This window comes from Primulina eburnea, chromosome 3 (assembly GCF_022965805.1).
Source record: "Primulina eburnea isolate SZY01 chromosome 3, ASM2296580v1, whole genome shotgun sequence".
Lineage (NCBI taxonomy): Eukaryota > Viridiplantae > Streptophyta > Magnoliopsida > Lamiales > Gesneriaceae > Primulina > Primulina eburnea.
In genome coordinates this window covers 2,736,953-2,759,005 of record NC_133103.1, presented here as the reverse complement: position 1 = coordinate 2,759,005, position 22,053 = coordinate 2,736,953, and the positions used below count along the sequence as shown (strand labels likewise).

Sequence of the window (22,053 nt, the reverse complement as noted above, 5' to 3'; positions counted from 1 at the left end):
TCACCACACGAAATATCATATTTAATATAAGAAATGACAAGAAACATTGATCATGTACTAGGTGTCTAAGGTGCAAGGGTCGAAAACAAAGAGAAATGTTTTGGATAAAGTGTTTTTACATATTATAACATAAATATCCATGTGTATTCAATTTGACACGTACAAATATATTAGCCAAGAGATTCCAAACTATTTCCAATGTCTTCTCTTTTTCAACAAATAATAAAGCTAAAAGACGTCGCCTAGCTGGATGTTAATAAATGGAACATGTGAAGTTTGGTTGCAAAAAAAAGCGAGGTGTTAAAATTAATTCAATATAAATCTATCCAAAAGCATTCGCAAAAGCAGGATCAAATCAATACTCAGTCAAATTTGTCTCAAGAAGCTCACAAAACCCAAAAGCATTCACAATTAAATCCATCCATCCGTCCGTCTGACTTTAAGCAACTTCATCTACCAGTGCAAGCATTTACACAAAGGTGATTGATTATTTAACACCAAACGATAATAATCACAAACTCATCTGGCATAACAACCAAATCAAAGAATTTAATCTGTCTCTTGCCTTTGAACTACAATCTTCAAAATATGCTGCAATGCTGCATGGTACGCAAGACACTAACGACGACTTCAAGAAATCAACAGATGACAAACCGATGCAAATTAAATGTTTCAAAGGCAGATACGAAAATATAAGAAGCGGAATCCAGGCGTAATGTGACCTCATAAAATCAGGTTGCGCTGGAAGTATAGGAAGAAAGGAAAGAAAAGCAGTGGAGTCCTAGAAGAGATCGGCTTTCCTTTTATACATGTCCTGCTTCCATTTAGGTAACTTATAGAATGCTTCTTTTGTCATTTCGAGTACGGATTGGAATTCTTCGTCAGAGAGATAAGCCTGAAATGAATCATTATAATAAGCAGAGAGACATACTCTGAGGTGGAATTGATAATGCCATCGAAAGCAACAAACCTCTCTCCTCTTATAATCAATTCCAGTCACAGGGTTGTCAGATTTAGCCTTGAGCTGTTCGTAACTAAATGTGCTTTGAATGGTTTCAGTGTTGTTTTTGTCCTGGTCAATCTCAGGCTTCGTTCCTGAAACCTCCTCATTTGCCTCTGATATAGGTTCAATTGTTTCAGATTCCTCGACTTCCACAACTTCTTTGGAATCTTCAATCTGAACAGAATCTTCGGACTTGGCTGCAGCTGCAAGAATGGTGACTATATTTTGGTCACAGAACTAAAGTTGGCTAATGTAACTCTATTTATGCATTAGAAGGGCAAGATTATAAAACCATGATGACTAGTCCCTGCAGGCGGACTTCTATTTGAGCGGGAAGGAGAAACATCTTCTTTCTTTTCAGCAGTCAAAACAGATGATAAAGCAGCCACTGCTGCTGCTCTCTGTGAACCCCCACTTGCTCCCATGGGCCTTGAGGCCGAACCCGCTTTTGGAGATGGAGTGGATTTAAACGCCGAGTTCAAAGCAGCTAATGCTGAAGCTCTTTGAGTTGGTCCCCCTTGATTTGAACCATTGGCCTTCTCCTGATATGAACGAAAAAAAACAAAAAACAAAAAGCAGATGACAAAAGGAAACATATTTGAGTCAAAGAAAATTCATCAGATTAACCTTTACCTCCACAGCATGCCCAGCACCAAAGAGTAACATGACCTTCTTTTGGAATGAGTTTCCAGGCACCTGTTAGGCAAATGAGAATTTATTTTGTCAACATGAGAATATAGCATTAGGAAAAAGGTTTATACCTACACAAGTGATCGAGATGAAACAACCAAAGTAACAAATTTCATAGAAGAAACCAAAAGGAAAATTTTGTGGGTAAGGACTAAGGCGCTTCCCCGTATTGTCTGTGGAAGATTAACGCGAAATTAATCAAAACCAGAATAACACCACAAAAACATCCAAGTGAAATAACCATCTATGACATACGTTAGCTTTTGCAGGATCCCATGAAAAATATGAGGTAAAGAAGCATGGCTCATTTCCTTCTGTGACTTTGTACAATGGAACATTTGGAGACAGCCCTTCCAATGAAGCAGCCATGTCAAGATATTTCTGCAGTATGCTTTAAGTAGTCAGTAAAGCACAGATAGGAGATACGACTTTAACAATTGAAAATTTGGGCGTCCAGTACCTGTCCAATTTCAAAAGCATTTTGCCTCTCATTAGGGTCCACGGACTGACCAATCCATACAAAGACTTCGGCATGTGTGTCAAGTATTAATATATCCTCGGTTAAGAGGTCGTCTTGAGAGAAGTTGTATATTTCTTCAACCTAGATAATAATTATTATTCAGATATAGCTTAAACAGAACTTCTGAGACAACTTCTATTAACAGCATATACCTCAAACTTTCCTGGGCGCGCCCACATGGAAGCATGTGCATGAGAAGAAAATATGTCAAAACAAGCCAAGAGATATTACTACTACACTCTAGATATTAATATAAAGAAATCAAGTGATCAAGGAGAGAAAAATAATCACATCAAAGAAAACTGCTACCTTTAACGATGGAGAACCCAAATAAATGGGGATCTCTGACAACCTCCGGAGATAGCTTCTTGCTGGTGTAATTTTGTTTTCCTCCAAGAGCAAACCAAAAGGATGAGTTTTCAGTTCCTTCTTTAGCGTGTTTGACGACTGAACCAGGCTGAGTTTATCAAGGTAATGTAGTTGTTAATTGCAATGTAAGATTCCATAAAGACACTTCCACGTGTATAAAAAGGACCCTTAGTACTGACATCTTTTTACGAAACATTTTGCTACTAAAATCAATCAACAAATCTTATGCCTGCACTTCAGTCAAAGAGATTGTAATACAACTAGTTTTTTTTTTGCTCTTGAACAAACCATCCCAATGCATATTCCTCAATGGAACTGACTCGGTTCCAGAATACTTATCATCTACTTGCCTCGATTATTGAAAAACATGTTTAGCATAAATGGATTCTGGAGAGATTGTACATAAAAGAATAAATGGAAACAAGATAGGATTTGTATTTGTTTTGGTTGATCTACTTTCAATTTCTAATTGGCTTTGATAACAAATGGATGACAGATTTTGATTAATAACATTGCTGAGATTTTCTTTCTCTTCTTCCCCTTCTCGGCCTCAAACCCCCCCTCCCCTCTTTTTTTGTTTCCCTTTTCTCTCATCTCCCCAGTATCCTCCCCAATTCTTCTTCCTCATTCTCTTACTTTATCCTACATTCTCCACTCTCTTCTCATTTTCCCACATCACATGCATGGAAGTCACTCTTTTCATTTCAGTTGGTTTCAACAACACCAAGCTGGATGATAATTTAATGTAATATACAGATATTTTTTTACAAGATAAATTAGAGACAGTGAAGTCTTCTTCAACAAACTTTATACCTTCAGAAACTCTGCTACTTTGGCTGCTAGGTGTTGCTGTTCAAAGGTGCTTTGATTGCCATGCCAACTAAAAAGGGACGATCCAGATTGCAGCAGAAAACATTCATTTGAGTTCAACGATGTTGCCACCTGAAAAATAACCAGATTAGGTTTATATCGTCATAGACATTACCCAAATATTCAACAGTTCAGATTTCATACACCTACAATGAAACAACTAGGAGACTAAGCTTTTCTCAACTTGGATGTCCCAAAACCTAAATCTTACAGGCAGAACTCTTTGAAACAGAAAAGCCTCGAAAGTACACAGCATTAAGTATAAACATGTCAATTGACATACCGCTTCAACTTGAATGACTTTGTTATTATGCAAAGAAGTTCCAGATATACGCATGAGCGCAACACCATCAGCAGTGTATGTTTCATCATTCAAACCTTTGTCAGCAATATAGCTCTTGTAACCTGAGCTTATTCCACCCTAATAAAACAAGTTGATTTGATTACACGGATTCGCTATTATTTGATTACACGTTACAACTTATTTTTCTCCCTTTATTTTCAATATCCATAGGCATACCTTGAGGACCACCATAGGCTGAAAAATGGCAACAAATTGAGGCGGCTCTTTCCCTTGAAATATCTTACCCTGCACCGGTCTTCCTTTCAGCGAGTTATACATTGTGCTGGACAATCTATCAGCGAGCTTTTGATCCACCTGAATATTGGGGACCAAGTTTTATTAGTGACTGAATGACAAAATGATTGTAAATAGAAACCATAAAAAATTCAAATCTCTTAGCCTCCAGATGTCAGAAAAGTACAAGTAACAGGCATGTTTTTATCTCATAAAGTAAAATTAGGGTGAGAGCTGTAGGCAGGCTCGGTAAAATTGCAAGAATACCACCATCCACCCCACATCACACACTAATACTGATATATGAAGTGTAAAGGTCAATGGTGATGAATATGCAATCATCGGAATCTTGGAAAAGGCATAAAGATAAAAATCTCGTAGCCAATAATGGAGAGCACATATGACAGAAAACCTGACTATTTGATTTCATAGAACATAGAGAGAGAAACAGAAACACATCAACATAAGCAAATAACATTCTCACAATTACGCAAGATTTACTCACAATATTCAGAATGGGTGAGCTTTCGGCCAACAGTTGACAATATATAATCAGTTAACATAATTTAATCTCATAGGAATCCTCTTTTTTTCAATTTCATCCACCATAGATCGTCTTCAAAGCTAAATTTCCTAATATTTAAACCCGTGTATTGACTCGCCCACCATAATTATCTATGACTCTGAAACCTATAAATTGCAGATACCCTGCTGTCCATCCAATATACATTTTGGCATGTTCACTCCTAATATTACTTCTCATACCAGTCATATCCATTTTCCTAACTGATGATATGTGTTCCTTCATTGAAGAGAACAATCAATCTTTAGCTAGTACTCTGCCATTTATATTCAATCATTGAAAACATGCCAACTGATAAATGCTAATATCTTACTTGTCCTTAAACATTTCATGGAAATCCATCTTATCATTTCCATACCAGTAAACTGGATTCTTAATTTCACTCTTGATTTGTCTTTCACAGATTTCTTAGAATTCTTAAACAGATGAAAACCTAACAGAAGTAACTGTCTGAAGAAGGGTATGGAATCAACATAGAGAGCAATACAATATGATAGTTGTGAAAATACATTTACACCAATCCAAGAAGGTTAATTTTTGTGAAAACAATACATAACACCCCCACCCCGATCACTAATCTTTGGACATAAATCCTTCTCCTTCCAATTTCTTCAGTTAGGAATAGATTCATAACTATTTAACCCCCACAACAGTTTATGGTACCTCAGCGCTGTCTTTTCCAATCCAAGAACATAAGTAGTAATCTTCCTTTCTTTCAGATGAATGGTATGTATAGAGCACAATATAGCAATCCCCACTGTAAAATTTGCCAATGTCTTCGGTGGGCACAAGATTTTTGGCACCGCCATTTATGTGCCAAACCTAGAAATAAACAAAAATTAGAACTCCAAGCAATCCTATCCAATAACATCTATATGTAAGTCAATTCCAGAGGATCCATAAAAGAAAAGCAGGGAATGGACCTCTATCTTTCCACCTCCTTCAAGCAGTGGAGGGACTTCCTCATTGACCGGAGTACTTTTGCTTGTTCCCTTTGTGGAAGCACCTTGTTGTTTCAACAAAGCTGAAAAAATTGTAAAATATTTTTCTATTTAGAAGATGTGTAGAGCAAATATATCTGAAAAAAGGCAAAAGACATACCCGCTACTATTCCTCTTCCCTCCTCGGCCACAGAAGGTGCTGACCCTAGAGGCCATGAATCAAAGTTGGATTTGAACGCATGTGTCTCATGACCTTGGATAAGGCGATATATCTGAGTTGCTTTTGGTCTATTTTGGCTAGCCAAAAAATCCTGGAACATCATTTGGCTGTGAAAATCCATTATTACGTAGTATAGAGATACAAATTCATCGTTTTTACCTCTGCAGCTTGAATAGCAGCTTTCCTTTCATCAACTTGAGTCACCCGGCCAACCCAAATAAAAACTTCAGAACCACAATCCAACAAATAGCAATTATTGTTTTCTAGAACTGACTTCGAAAGTTCACCATCAACTGGCTTGAGTTGACCAGAAATAATGCTGTAAAAAGCCGAGGAAATGATGAAAGCACGAGTTAATTACGGTCACCATAAATGTTGTTGCCTCTTACTTTCTAGATCGATTATCAATCAAAATCTCAAAAGAAATGTTTAGTTTTGTGTCATCAATAACTTGATTGCTGAATGCTATCCATTGCTAATAGATTTAGCAATTACCAGACATAGAAACCTATAATGACCACTGGCTATCTCGGAGACAAAAATAATAAGTTGTGAAAAAATAACCTATAAAGCTGGGCAGAAGTTTTCTCAGGAATAATATCATCGTCAGTAGCAATCTTTTTAGCAATTGGAGCAAACCCGCCAAAGAGAACCCAAAATTCACCAGAATCTGATTCAGCTTGTAATTTTCCATCATCTGAAGTGGGGAATCACATTTAGAGAATTGACATAATGCCATGTCAAAACACAACAAAGTAACATAAAACACCTAATAAACAGAAAACCATAGAGGGAGTGTTCATACCGACGATGGCAACATCACACTTCCCTTCATGATATTTGTCCTTCAAAAACTGAATTACTTCCAATGCTTTGGCTCTCTCCTGAATATTGGAGTTTGCCCCATTGAATTGATATATCTTGTCTTTTGTGTCAAGAATAAAGACATCATCATGGTTTAGGGAGGACCGGGAGAAGGGAACCTACATGTTATTGGAAAAACATTATTTCACTTCCTGCCGATATTTAGAATTTTACGGTGCACCGGACGTTACTCCACCTGCTTCAATCTCACAACTCGTTTCCCTCTACAAATATACAACCGCGTTTCAAACTCTTCTTCTTCTGTTTTCTTAAATCCAGATGCAACACCACCTTCCAAAGGTATGATGCATGGCTTGAAATATGACAAGAATTTGTCGGACTCATGCCCTTGTATTTCTCTGTATTGCACAGCCCGACCACCGAGAACAGCATCAAGTTCGACAGTTTTGATAGCTGCAGTTCCAGCTTCATCCTAAAAATAACGTGGAGCTTCAAGTTACAAGATTGAAACCATTAAAGTGCTCTTGAGACCAAGAAGAATAAAATTTGAACCTGACTAGTATCCTTTCCAAGCCAGAAATGTATGTCATAAAGAAAAGCACCTCCTTTACCAGGACTTGTCTGTATGTAAGAGAGAGAAAAACAATAAATTTAACAAAATTCTGACACATGGAGCCTATTTTCTCTACTTTTAAATCAAGTACCTCCAAATGGAAATTTAGAAAATTCAACTCATAACTACAGTGTAGAGGAAATAACCAAGCACCTGTAGAACAATATAAGAATCTCCTGCGTAGAATTTACCAAAATTAGATTTTGGCCAAGGAACAGGTAGGAAGTTCTCAATCCTCCAGATCTCAGTCCCTCTAAAACATATTAAGTCTAACAAAAAAAGTAGAAACTTCAAACTGAAAAAACACATGCAAATGAATAAAAGAACCAAATATGTGTAGTTTTCACAAAAATCATAAAGGTGCAACAACATAATTGGTTAGTGGATACATTCTCTGACCCGCACCCTGAAATGCAGGTTCCAGAGCTTTAGCTGAGCTAGACATTGTGCTTTATCCTCCCACTGCTAACGATGGTGATACAGAGAAAAGATTTTACCAGAAATGTATTTCACTTCCACAAAATAAATTGCTGGGAGAAAACAAAAAAAGAAAGTTGTAAGCAAGAATATATTTCAAAAATCCGCACTCATAGCTGCATCAATCATCGTACTACCTCCATAGAGGAGAATGTTATAACGCTAACTATAAGAATAGGAAAATCAAACAAGAGAGGACCGTTCAAATCGCAACCATAAAATTTTAATTAATCATCTGTGAAGTAAAAATCCACAGTAGCAGGCATTTTTCGTATTCTGAGACAAAAGTGTGCCAGATAGCGTAATGCTCAACCACCCATCATTGCATTTATGAAATACTTGTTTCTTTCATGTGATCATCTCTCTTGGCTAAAACGTTAAAGTATGAAAAGTCAATAGCTGCAGATGTAAACATAAGCCATTTACTTCAGAAAAGGCTATATTTTATAGTATCTACTATTGGCTGGTAATTTCCACAAGGTTTTATGCTTTCTGTTGAGAAGAAATTATAGGTATGAATTTGATGCAAGATTCTGATGCAGAACAAATATCAGTTTTGACGCATTTTGATATGTGAATAATGTTTGTTAGCATCATTCCTTTTAGTTTGAGAAGATGAAACACTTCTGACCATAGTTTCTTCTGAAATCTATTCCAACAAATTGAATCATCAAGAGAAACAAACTTGGACAGTGTATAATTGCCTTCGTTATTAATCTTGCCTAAGTCAAACTTCGCGTCTCAAGAAACGACCTCTCCAGTAGTTTAGATAATCCAGTTTTCACAATCTCCATGAGGTCAAACAATGCTGATTGTAACTAGTGATTTGTTAGCCAACAAAGCAATTAATTCACACCATAGACATAGAAGTTCAACAAAAAGATTTTGAGTTTTACTCCTTTCTAGGACATCCAATGGATCCAGGAAAAAATAGTGCAATGAATTTTGATGAAAACGGAATCCAGGCAAAATTTACTTTTGCGCCAGAAATACCCGTGAAATTTATGTGAATATCCATTATGAAAACTGTAAACAGGATGTCACTGTTATCTGGATTTGGTTTCTATGACATTCTTAAACAGCTAGTGCAGTTCTACCGCCCCTGTGTTTATAAAGTAGCACATCCCAACTTTTCACCTCCAACAGCAGGACCATTAAGGAGCAACAACATGAGAATCAAAACAAAGCTGATTATCAAAAACAGCTATTGGATACTTGCGTGATAATTCATAAACCTTCGCAACTAGATGAACCATTTATTCAAAAAGCAGTCTTTTCATACTTCAAACGCTAAAAATAGAAGCTTCAATACATCATTCGGGTCCATTTTTGAATCGTTCCCCTTTCGAAATCAAGAGAACACGATAGCATTGTACAAAGCAAAGATCACCCGTTTCTTGAGTTTTTCAGCATTATACCAAGTAAGGATCACGGCAAGGTACATATTTCTCCAATCAGATTAATCAACAACAGCTTAGCAAACGCTAAAGTAAACCCATCTTCCAAATAACCAATAAAAACAGTTCAGATCACGGGAAACAATTCAAAGGATCTCATAATACAAACCACGATATAAAATAAATATATCAAATTCATGAATGAAGAAGATCGATAAGACAACCGCGCAAGAAATATCAAGCGACAAACCTTTATAAGATCTCCAAAATTCTTTCTTTCTTCAAAAATTTATGAAAAGCAGCGAAGAATGGTGCCCTTGAAAAGTGAGATTTCAAGGAAAAAGGGACAAGGTTTAAAGGGTGGAGCGAACAATATGCAGAGCTGGTTAATACAAAAAAGTTGGGCAAAGGAAATAAATTATTATTACAAGAGAAAAGTGAAATCAATAATTGCTCAATTGTACTGTCACAATATTTATTATATCTTTCTACGTGGCATAATTTCTGTTTTCAATTAATTTATTTGTATAATTTTCAAGTTTTTTTTATTTTTTAAATTAAATATAATTTATTCTTTTTCTACTTTCGTGTATAACTTTGCTTTTTGCTGGTCTCGCGCTTTGTGGCTTGACAGTTATTTAAAAAAAAAAAAACTGATGAAAACGTTGGGGGGTCTCTTCGAATATTAGCGGTCAGACATCGCACTAAAAAAATTAATTTTTCGTTGTCTGATTTAATATATATATATATATATATATTAATAAAATATTAAAATTTTAATACAAATAACATGTAGTTTAATGGACAGCGACATCAAGTTGTTAGTTGAATTCTTACCCGATAATTCTTTTCTTTTCTTCTTTCTATTTTTTCAAAAATCAAAATTACAGTGTAGTCCATCATTATTTTTATAATCATATTTTGATCTTCAATTAAATATAAACCAAATAAATTATGAAAAATATTTTGTTGCATGCATCAGTATATTAATATATATTATGTATATGTATTTAACACATACTAGCTAGTCTTAGCACGCACAATACATTTGGTATATGAAATAAATAGAGACATAATATATTTTAAAATTTTTAAAATTGAAAGTTATTAATTTTTTTAAATGAAATGGTGACAGATAAGATGTAAAAATAAATATGAAATATAGAGTCAAGATGTTAAAGAGTATTTTTGGAACTATAATCGTGTAACAGGAATTAGTAATTTAGAGATTTAGCTTTAATTAATAATATAGTTAATATAAAAATATAAATAATATGTATTTTTATTTTACGTGATAATTTATTAAGTCATTTAAGTAGTTGATTATTTAATTAGTTGGTAAATAATTTGTAAAAAGATACATCTACTCAATGGCAAAAACTTGTGTGAGACGGTCTCACGGGTCATATTTGTGAGACGGATCTCTTATTTGGGTTATCCATGAAATAGTGTTATTTTTTATGTTAAGAGTATTACTTTTTATTATGAATATAGGTAGGATTGACTCGTCTCACAGATTAGGATCCGTGAGACGGTCTCACATAAGACCTACTCCTATTCAATTATGCATTGTGTTTGGATTAACACTGAATTTGAAAAGATATATTATTAAGTGTTTTCGAGTGAAGTGGAAGTAGTTTATCGGTTTAAATATGATAATTCAGACTATTAATTTCTAAAAAAATTGAGAGGAAAGAAAACACCATTTTTTTATTTTCAGTTTTTTTTCAGCTATTTTAATCACAAGCACTCTCCCAAGGTTTAATCTTTATGTAATAATAATAATAATAATAATATATATATAAATATATATATATATATACACACACAAACACTAAAAATACAAGCAACGACGTGACCTTTAGGATAAATATATAACACGGCATCGAAAATAAATTGTTTTCTTTTAAGGCAATTAAATTGTTGATGGTGACAAATATTCGTTAAAACATTTTTCTATATCCCGAATATGCTAAGATGATCAATGAAATGTTATAATCCAACAACTAACTCATAATGAATATTTAATGTTTTATATATATATATATATATGTGTGTGTGTGTGTGTGTGTTTTGAAATCATTCCATTCTTATTCTATGTTTATCTTCCAACTAATTCTATTATATATTTTAATTTCTCCCAATATATATATTTCAATTTCTCCTAATATCAATCACGAGACATTTTGAATCGTAAGTAAGAGCTCATGCAACGTTTAAATCAAACCATAAAAAATAAAACTAATTATTAAAATAACACATTATATTAGTGAAAAATAAATAAATTAATTAATCGATGCAGATTGTAAGATAAAAAGCTTCGTTAGTCTAACATCATTTCACTTCTGGTTTCAAAAATTCCAACTTAAGCTATTTTGGGTGTTTAATTTCTTCACTTCAAATTGACTTCAGTTCGTTATTACTTGCTTTCGTTTTTATGCATACTTGTAACTGCCAATTTGGTGGACTTAAGAATTTGGAGCCGCATTCGATTCGTTTACGCCCATGAAATTCAGTTTTGTTGCTAGAACTGGTGCCATTTTCCAAGAGTAACGTGGGTTGTTGGAGATATTATCGTGATTGAACATGCAGCGAACTAGCAATTCACCAAGTACTGCCTGGCCGATCCAAAACAAGAAAACCGAAACTTGAATAATGATGATGATGATGATGATGATGATGATGATGTGAGTGGTAGAGGAAAGGGGGGTCGGATATTTTTTCGATTTGTTAAATTTATTTACTATATATAATAAAATTATTGCTTTATTCAATTTTTAGAAATTAGTTTAGGCTTTTATTTTGGATTTAATTGATTTTAGTTTTGTTTTTAATATCACACACGAGGGAGACAAGCCCAAGAGTTAAGGCTCCCAGTTCATACCCAAAAGCATGTACATGCATTGAATTGTATCAATCAATACTAGCCACGAGACCAACCATATAATATTTATATATATCACAAAAAGTAAATTCGGCAAATTTTAAAATATGGGAGTTATTTCACATGCATGAAAGGTGAAACACTCACAATAAAATAAATAAATTTAATTTCACAAAATAAAGAGAGACGGAAAAAGAAACTGGTTTTAAAACCATTTTGTGTCGTTAATATCCAAATTTATCAACAAACTTTGACTATATTAATATTGCCTGAAACAACGAAAGAAAAAGAGGTTGACGTTGTTATGACATCATAAAAGATTAATTTCGAGCTGTCTTAAATATATTTTTTTATTACGGCAATATCACATAGTATATAAAAACACAGCACAAGACTTGCGCCAAATCATAAATTTTCATTGTAAAAATATGTGTTAAAATTAATTAACATTTGCATAGATTGCTCTTTTTTCATTATATAAATAAATATTCGATTGAATAAAAATTATCAATTTGTATTGTTTATAATTTTAGAAAAAACAAAAATTGATGTGAGTTCCGTTAGTTGTCTCACATCGGTTGGATGAAATATCTAGGAGTTGCATATATAGACTCGAACAATCATCTCCCTTTGAACTAACTTTTGGGGTCGAGTAAGGTCAAATGCTCAATCTTTAACATGGTATCAAAGTCAAGTTCCACCGTTATGAGATGTTAATTATCTCATGTCGGTTGGATGAAATCTATATGAATTATATATATGGATTTGGATAATCCTCTTCTCTTGAACTAGCTTTGAGGGTAGCGTTAAGTCAATTGCTTGCTCTTAACACCTACTTTGGTAAAAAAATTAATTGAGAGATGCACAAGGCTTACACTTTACGACTCCAGAATCGAGGCGGAGTTGGCGGTAAATGATGTGGAACACCTAGCTGAGCTGGAAGAAGATTCTAGGCTACATAATACAATGTAGTTTGAATCATTGGATGAAGTGGACCACACGTTACACGGCATTTCCCTAGACAAGACATGTTCATATCATCGTATGAAAATTAAAGTAAAAACACACGAAGCCCTTCAAAGGCCTACCTCCAATTAAAAGGGAAAAACATGCACCAACCATTGGCAAGGCGCAACCAAAATCAAATAACAAGAAATATGCTGTGCAGCAATTATGTTCACCTGTTATGCTGCAACGAGTCTATGCCTGTGAGAGGCAGAATCACGAGAAAAAACATTCCTCAAAGGGTATTCATTGGTGGCCAATGATAAAAACCATGAGCTCTACATCATGCGAAAACGGAAAAAGCTGTGCCGTTTCATTGATCAAGAGTGGACCTGACTATGAAATTTTGGTGCGTGATTGGGTCCATGGCTACTGGGTGGCCAGCAGTACGAGGCCATGCCTGGAACTTTTTGTCAGTCTCTCGCCACCATTCTTTATCTGAAACTGTCTCAGGAGTAGTACCTGCAGTGCAATGCCAATGGCATCACAATACCAGAAAATTATATAGACTAAGTTTCGAGTTTGATGCATAAAACATTTACCTCCAAAAACCTTCTGATCGGCAATTATATGGTCAACAGCATACACAAGAGCAATCGTTCACGCTAAAGAGGAGATGTAGTTAGCTGCCATTTTTTGCTCCAACAACTACAGAATTCAACCAAATAAGAATACAGTTATGCCCTAGATAGTAGCCTAATGGACAATTTCCAAAATTAAAAGAAACTCAAATCACAATGAATATAACTCGAAGGTCGACTAAGGCAGAAGCAAGACTCAGTGGCTATCTAATTCACTTCTGAAGACAAGATGGTATCAAATCATTAAGAGTTGGACTAATCATCCATAACAGCAATATGCAAAACTCACTTGAATAGGATTCCAGTCATATGTGTAACAACTAAAGCAATAGAAATTGGATTCGATCCTATGCCTTCTACGGAACTATAGCATCATACCAAGAATCTAACATCCACACCCAAACCCCCCAACTCAAAGCAAAGTTTAATGTAAAGGGAATTGAATAAATACTATCTGGATGTAAACTTGGGAGAATGGGACATAAGCACGGCGGTTATTTATGCCAAAGATGAATAATCTCAAATGATAACATGTTTTAATTATCCAATGTTATATGCCGATGTGAATATGAACACAAAAGCTAAACTTCAATAATAGACAAGGATAGCGTAAAATCATCTGACAAATATACAGGCATAGTGAAGTGTGAAACAGATCATCAAAAAACATTTCTCCCGTTCAACTTCAAATAACTCAAACCATCAACTACCCATACAGGAAAAAGTATGTAGACACAAACATAAACAGAAAAACTGAACAAGACCAAAATCTCATTCAATTATATCATAAAATGCAGATCCCCATATGCACATATCTCAATAGCATGAGTTAGCAACAGCAGTTTCTCTTTCAAAGTTGAGTGAGATGTTAAATGACTTTTCTTTATCAATCATCAACATAACCATAATCATTTAAGAACGATGCAAACTACGAGTACGAGGCACCCAAGAATCAAGTAGCCCACTATCTGAGGAAGAAAAAAAACAAATCTAAAAATGCAGAAACGCAAATAATATTTCTAAGCATCGCCATACGGCAATGAGAAAACAAGCATTATCAGCCAGACTTGTCTCAGTGAATCCTCTCGAAAGAACAAATTTATCCTACACAAGTAACGAATTAGCACCAAAACAAAATTCCGTGAACGAATAGTAGTACAACATACTAGCAACAAACAAATCCATAAAATGCGCGAGCTTGCGCCAGCGAATAATTAGGCATCGCGAAGCTCTATCTCTCAATTAAGGGCAGCAAGATACGCCACAAATCAAGATTTAAGCAAAAAAAAAAAAAAAAATTAGCACGAAGCAACCCTAAATCAAAGAAAATGAGCGAAAATTAAAAAATTCGGGCCAGATTTAGGATTACACGGTAAATTCTGCCAAGAACATTTTATTTAATCAAATATTTCGCGATTATTGACAATAAAAGTGTGGAAAAAGTTTGTCTCCACAACCTTATATTTTTTTCCAGCAAGAAATGCTTACAACTATTTTAATATCAAGTAACATTCTGATAATATCCACTTAATACAACAAAAAAAAAATAAAAAAAAGGAAAAGAGAGAGAATTATTATATATATTTTTGACAAGTATAAAATAATTTGATAAATAAAATATTGATAAACTGAAAAATTCGTACACAAAATTATTATAAATATCTCAATTAAGACAAAACCTTGTGTGAGACGGGTCTCACGGATCGTATTTGTGAGGCGGATATCTTATTTGGGTCACCTATGAAAAAGTATTACATTTTTATGCTAAGAGTATTATTTTTTATTGTGAATATGAGTAGGATTGACTCGTCTCACAGATTATGACACGTGAGACGGTCTCACATGAGACTCACTCCTCAATTAATACATGATTCAAATAAAAAATCAATGTTACTTTTAAACTAAATTGTTTTAAAATCTAATTATTCTTATTATATTCAATTTAGTACTCTTTTTTATTTCAAGAATATTTATTATTCGTTTTTTAAAAATATATATTATATTTGTGGATAAACGAGTATCGTACTTTTGTATTAAATTATAATTATTAATTAATTAACATAAATATATCTTAATATATAAACTACATATTCAAATATAATATATATTTTAAAAATATCTCTAAATACGTAATAAAATAATATTATTTTAGCCGAAACTCTCAAGTTGTATAATTTCATCGTTGATAGTAACACGGATTGAGTATTGGACTTGATCGATGTTGGAAGTGGCCTGTGGAGTAGTTGGATTGGAGCAAACTAAGTTAAAATTGTCTATATATTTTATTTATTAATCGAGCTAATTATGAAAACTTGTAAAATAATAGAAATCAGATCAACAAGAAACATTCATGCACATAATATTCAATATATCAAACAAATAATGTCATGTTTTCAAAATCCTCCAAAAGTATTGCAACCAAATATTTTAAATTTTCTTAAACGAGATATATGTCACAATTCAAGCCAACCGAAAACACCATTGAACGAGATCGAGCTATGTAACCTAGTGAGAATGATTTTATCCATGTAACTTGTAGATGTTAAGTTCGATCCTCTTTCTCAGATTATATTAAAAAAAACACCATTGAACAAAATTTGTTCATTTCACACATTGTGAAAATAAATTATTTGACAAAGTGAATTATTCATACTTTTGAAATCATATATGAGAATCAATTATATCAAATCGCAATGACAAGCAGTGTCTGCAGGGGCTTCCGTAAGTAGGAAACACAATATCCTCCAAGACAACCGGCCTTCACACATGCACTGTTGCATCTTTCGCGATCGGCCGCAAATCTATACTCGCAATTACCAACGTACAAGTCCGTATCGCATTTGCAAGACCACCCTTCATATATGCATAATATATATAATATATATATATATATATATATATATATATATATATATATATATATATATATATATAATTCAATCACAAATTAGAAATATTTTTGTTACAAAAAAAATTTCAAATCCAATTTTAATAACTACTTGTTCTTATTGAGATGTTAATTTTTCCGTTGGAAATTTCCGATATAGGATATTGAAATTGTTTCAAAGTGCAGTCAAAATCGATTAAGGATGACTCGCATAAATAAAAAATGATGTACGAGGGGAAAAAAATACAAACCTATCGAAAACATTAGCGTAAAGATGAGAAAGAACTGAAAAATTTTAAAGTCCGTCATTTTTTCAATCTTCTTCAGAGTTTTGTATGTGCACCAGAAAAACTTTGATTTGGTGCCTTGGCTTAATTTTATTGACTACTATCTCACGATTAAATAGATGGATACATTTGATGGTTTGAATGGGCAAACGTAGTATTGACTTCTTTCAAATTAGAAAAATGAAATTATCTGAATTTTTTAAATATTACTGTGATATGATTTTTATTATCACACGATTAAATAGATACATTTGATGGTTTGAATTGGCAAGCGTAATTTTGACTTATTCAAATAAGAAAAATGCAATTATATGATTTTTTTATATATTACTGTGATATGATTTTTAAAATTCACAACATATTTCATAAGTAGATACATTGGCTTTTAAGCAAAACTTTACATTCACGGGATTTGTCTGCGGATTCTAAACTAACTCTTCTTGTTAGATAATAAGGGGACTGGACATAATAATTGAGAGTAGGTATCATGTGAGACCGTCTCACGGATCCCAATCTGTGAGACTGGTCAACCATAACCATATTCATAATAAAAAGTAATACTCTTAGATACTTGGCACAATCCTGGTACCAATTGAGCTAGTGTGGTGTCACTCACGGGCTTTCCATAGGCGTCGTATGGGTTACTCATAGAACTCTTAAGCCCATGAACTTAAGTTTGTGCCTCCCCAGGATCGAACCCAAGATCACATGGATATATAGATACTTGGCACAATCCTGGTACCAATTGAGCTAGTCCCCAGGATCGAACCCAAGATCACATGGATATAGATACTTGGCACAATCCTGGTACCAATTAAGATCACATGGATATAGATACTTGGCACAATCCTGGTACCAATTGAGCTAGTAGCTCAATTGGTACCAGGATTGTGCCAAGTATCTATATATCCATGTGATCTTGGGTTCGATCCTGGGGAGGCACAAACTTAAGTTCATGGGCTTAAGAGTTCTATGAGTAACCCATACGACGCTTATGGAAAGCCCGTGAGTGACACCACAGGGTGGGCAAGCCCACTGGGCCTACGGGCCAAGTCACAAGATCGGGATAGCCTTGGGTCGATTGGGGCAGTGGGCCGTATGAGCGGTCCACTGGGCCTGTAATGGGTCGTTACAATTAACACGATAACCTTATTTTATTATTTATTTTAAAGACTGTGTCTTCATTGTTGTTGATACTTGATACCATAAACACTAAGCTGATTCACAATATATATATATACACACACTATATATGTGTGTATACACACACAGATACACATATATATACACTTATGTGTGTGTGCATATATATATATATATGTGTGTGTGTGTGTGTGTGTGTGTATACATATAAATACATATAGACAAAAACTTGTGTGATACGGTCTCATGGGTCGTATTTGTGAGATGAGTCTCTTATTTTGGTCATTTATGAAAAAATGTTATTTTTTATGCTAAGAGTATTATTTTTTATTGTGAATATGAGTAGGGTTGATTCGTCTCACAGATTAAGATCCGTGAGACGGTTTCACATGAGACCCACTCATACATATGTGTGTGTGTATGTATATATATATATGATACCAATTAGTTTTTATAAAAATAATCTATTCATTTAGATACATAATAATTTTCGTATAATTTATTCATAACTAAAATATCTAATATATACTTTTAAAAAAAATTCATATATCATATCTACAAAACACGTATTTAATATAATTGTATTATCCTTATCCAAATAATAGTTAAAAACTATATATAAAAATATTTATAAACCAACTCGATCTACTAATGACTATAATCGTGATTTATATACGAATAGTCATTATTTTACACACGCATCTTTACGACGTTTGCTATTATTCATTATTGACGGACAAAGCAAAACAAGTCTCAAGAAATAAATTAAAGTATGTAGAAGAAAAGAAAGGAAAAAACTGGTTATTTTTGTTTTTATTTATTTGTCTCTTCAATTTTCGAATTATGGTAAAAATGATCGAACAGGAAAGCATTTACAAATATTATTTTGAGGTTTGGGATCGTCGTTGATGCATTTTCCAGACCCGCAACCGAAAAACTTATGGCAGAAAGTGTAGCAATAATCGTTATCTTCTTGATTTCTAGAATTACAACGACCAATGCTATATCCCCCGTTACAGTCTATCTCCCCCCCTTCCGCATTAATTTGATAAACACCTGCAAATTAAATGATTCTAAAGAGTAAAAATTTCGAATTATAACTAACCATTATGGAAATTAAATCTTGTAAACTGAAAATATGTTCGTCGAAAATTTTGAAATTTCACCAAAAATTTTGGTACATAAAGTAGTTAATGGTGAAGAGATCGTGATGGTTAACGGTGAGAACCCTAAATTTTACCATTTTACAGAAAAAATGATAGTTACATGTAAATATGATAGAGGAAAAAAATGTACTTACATATGGAAAACATGAGCACGAAAATGAGAACCCTAAAGTTTTCCATTTTTATTTACTCTCTACAGAATTTTGTGTGTTAATATGAAACAGGTTGATTGGGGTTAGGGTTAGTGCTTGTTTATATAGTAGTATTTGATACCTTAAATCTGCAAGTACAATTTGCATTTATTTTAAAATAGAAAGTGAAATTATTAACATTATATATATTGTTGTAATATGATTTTTGAAATTTGCTAGATATGTATACAAAATTCATAACAAATATATCCCAACATATATATAATTTTAAGTGAGAAAAATGACATGAATCATGTATTGTATATATTTGAGCCAAACATGACTGGATTTATAAAAATTTGGAGACAATCAATGCATTATCTTCGCACAAAACAGTGCTTTGATTAGATTAGTAAAGTACTGTTACAAAAATTTGATTGTCGTTTGAAGGAGAATTAGTAAATACTTTTATAATATTAATATTAATAAATTTTTAAATATGAGGTGACACACGAGGTTGAAGAGAGTGGGGATTGATCGTTGGTGCTAAGAGGTTGCACGGACAATGACTGGCTCCTGACAGAGACGAAATGGAACATGAATGAATCGATATAGAAATTACATCAAATAGGTTATATAATTATCTTTATCTGATTTTGGTGCGATAATAAGGGAATTAATTTAGAAAAATATTTTTTAAAAAAAAAACATTTTGCTTAAAAAAATATTAAATGAAAATCAGAAGACGTGCCACTGAAATAGATTTTATGTTCTTCTCTAGCCTAAGAAACGGGAAAACAAAAATGAGATTTCCGCGTCCGAGAATGGAAAGAACAGATATTTATGACGATGATGTAGAAAACGTAGAGCCAATAAAAATTTTAAAAAATAAGCATGGAACACACTTGTACCTGCTTCCATCCATCCTAATAATTCTATAAATTAATTTACCTTCAAATAAATATGAAATTAATAAATAAAATGATAAAATCACGATATAACTATCAATATTTAATTAACCCGATTTTTCCTATCCGCCACCTTCACCAAATTTATTAATTATAAGTCAACATTTACGTAGAAATAAATATGAGTGGATTATAAAATCCGATTCTAGTTTGGAATGATTCCATTGTAATCTACCTATAATCGTAGTATTTTGCGTAAAATAACAAATAGTTCAGTGAGGCTCACAAGTCCAACTTTGTTAATAGATTTATAGATGTATAAAATCTAAATGGCAATGGCAATGTAGTCCACGGGAATTGAAGTTTTGCAATATTTCCCCAATAATCGTAAAAATTCGATATAAAGATATGTGAGACCGTCTTATGAAAGACATACTCATTAAGAAATTGTACATAATTTCATTTTTACTTCCTGTATTAGTTTGAGAGAATTTAACAATTTTCTTTCTGGCATTTTTCTCCCGGAATATTTCCCCATTAAAATTTATCGATTTAATATATTTTAGATGAAAATAATCAGAATTAATGTGTGACAAAGAGAGAAAAATACATACCATTTGACAACATGATTGCAAAGATCATGAGAAGTAATTACAAAACCCTAAAGTTTTCCATTTTTACTCTCTCTTCACAGCAGTACGTAGTATTTGATGGTTTAAATTGGCGAGTTCAAATTTTATTTTTTCCTAAAATGGAAAGTTTAATCAACTAAAAAAGGGGAAAGTACAATGTATTATTATTCCACCCTAAAATAATATTATTTTAGCCGAAAGTCTCAAGTTGTATAATTTCATTGTTGATTGTAACACTGATTTACTTATTGGATTTGTTCGATGTTGGACGTGGCCTGCAAACTAAGTTAGAATTGTCTATATATTTTTTCAATCACATTATATTTTATTTATTAATCGAACTAATTATGAGAACTTGTAAATAATAGAAATCGGATCAACAAGAAACAATCATGCACAATAGCTCAATATATCAAACAAATAATGTCATATATATATATATATAATGTCATATATATATATATATATATATATATATATATATATATATATATATATATATATTATTTCAATCACATTAGAAATATTTTTTAAAAAATTTCATGTCCAATGACCGGAGAGTCAGAAGCGGAACATGAATGAACCAATATAGAGATTACATCAAATATGTTATCTTTATCTGATTTTGGTGTGATAATAAGGGAATTAATTTAGAAAAATAACATTTTTTTAAAAAAAACCCATTTTCCTTAAAAAAAATTAAATGAAAATCAAAAGACGTGCCACTGAAATAGATTTTACGTTCAGCTCTAGCCTAAGAAACATGAAAAACAATAGTGATATTTTCCGCGTCTGAGAATGGAAAGATCAAATATTTACGACGATGATGTAGAAAACTTAGAGCCAACAAATAAAAAAGTACGTGTGTGTGTATATATTGACATACAAAAAAAACAAGTCTCGAGAAATAAATTAAAGGTAGAAAGAAAGAGAAGAAAAGAAAGTAAAAAAGCCAGTTTTTTAAATTTTTATTTATTTATCTATTCAATTTTCGAATTATGATAGTACTCGAACAGGAAAGCATTCACATATATTGTTTCTGGGGTTCGGGTAGTCGTTAATGCATAATCCAGACCCGCAATCTGCCCGACGACAGAAACCGTTGCAATTAGCGTTATCTTCGTGATTTCTGGAATTACAACGACCAATGCGATAGGTGCCCCAGTTACAGTCTACCTCCTCCCCTTCCACATAAATATGATAAACACCTGCAAATGAAATGATAATGATGAAGATTTTGAATTTTAACCAACCGTCGTCGAAATTAAATCTCGTAACTTGAAAATCGTTCGTCGAGAAATTTGAAATTTCAGATGGAAATACCAAAATATTTTGATAATAAAA

General features: G+C 33.1%; 1 protein-coding gene and 2 long non-coding RNA genes across 6 annotated transcripts; all 3 read right to left on the bottom strand.

Annotated features, from left to right (window-relative positions):
- Positions 1 to 345: 345 nt before the first annotated feature.
- On the bottom strand, positions 346 to 9,492 carry LOC140825321 (villin-3-like). Of its 3 annotated transcripts, none has more exons than XR_012116650.1 (22): positions 7,601 to 7,741; positions 7,365 to 7,464; positions 7,151 to 7,219; positions 6,834 to 7,070; positions 6,579 to 6,756; positions 6,338 to 6,470; positions 5,933 to 6,092; positions 5,714 to 5,864; positions 5,536 to 5,636; positions 5,276 to 5,434; positions 3,973 to 4,110; positions 3,736 to 3,873; positions 3,396 to 3,524; positions 2,523 to 2,670; positions 2,366 to 2,376; positions 2,154 to 2,294; positions 1,949 to 2,074; positions 1,637 to 1,699; positions 1,296 to 1,545; positions 971 to 1,206; positions 651 to 895; positions 346 to 599 (listed from the first exon to the last, which is right to left on the bottom strand). XR_012116650.1 is itself a non-coding variant. In XM_073187021.1 (22 exons), exons 2-22 carry the CDS (start codon positions 7,654 to 7,656, stop codon positions 782 to 784), a joined length of 2,838 nt encoding a protein of 945 aa, XP_073043122.1. In that variant the 5' UTR covers positions 7,657 to 7,741; positions 9,336 to 9,492; the 3' UTR covers positions 346 to 781. The 3 variants fall into 3 exon arrangements, 2 of the variants coding, with proteins under 2 accessions (XP_073043122.1, XP_073043123.1); XM_073187021.1 differs by adding an exon at positions 9,336 to 9,492 and having other exon boundaries at positions 346 to 895; XM_073187022.1 differs by adding an exon at positions 9,336 to 9,479 and having other exon boundaries at positions 346 to 895; positions 7,601 to 7,673.
- A 3,169-nt stretch (positions 9,493 to 12,661) lies between these two features.
- Positions 12,662 to 14,918, bottom strand: LOC140825322 (uncharacterized). 2 transcript variants are annotated; one of them, XR_012116652.1, is made up of 3 exons: positions 13,517 to 14,918; positions 13,058 to 13,436; positions 12,662 to 12,986 (listed from the first exon to the last, which is right to left on the bottom strand). It is a non-coding gene; the product is annotated as an uncharacterized lncRNA (long non-coding RNA). The 2 variants fall into 2 exon arrangements; XR_012116651.1 differs by having other exon boundaries at positions 12,668 to 12,986; positions 13,151 to 13,436.
- Positions 14,919 to 18,676: 3,758 nt separating this feature from the next.
- On the bottom strand, positions 18,677 to 19,260 carry LOC140828001 (uncharacterized). The gene is made up of 2 exons (XR_012117094.1): positions 19,173 to 19,260; positions 18,677 to 18,928 (listed from the first exon to the last, which is right to left on the bottom strand). It is a non-coding gene; the product is annotated as an uncharacterized lncRNA (long non-coding RNA).
- Between the last annotated feature and the right edge of the window lie 2,793 nt (positions 19,261 to 22,053).

What these genes read in the sequence shown, in the direction of transcription:
- LOC140825321 (XM_073187021.1), bottom strand. Translation starts at nt 7,656, where the DNA reads ATGTCTAGCTCAGCTAAAGCTCTGGAACCTGCATTTCAGGGTGCGGGT. An exon ending in GTGTGATGTTGCCATCGTCG is followed by an intron (nt 6,471 to 6,578) that starts GTATGAACACTC and finishes TCCCCACTTCAG; the next exon opens with ATGATGGAAAATTACAAGCT. An exon ending in GTGCTGGGCATGCTGTGGAG is followed by an intron (nt 1,546 to 1,636) that starts GTAAAGGTTAAT and finishes CGTTCATATCAG; the next exon opens with GAGAAGGCCAATGGTTCAAA.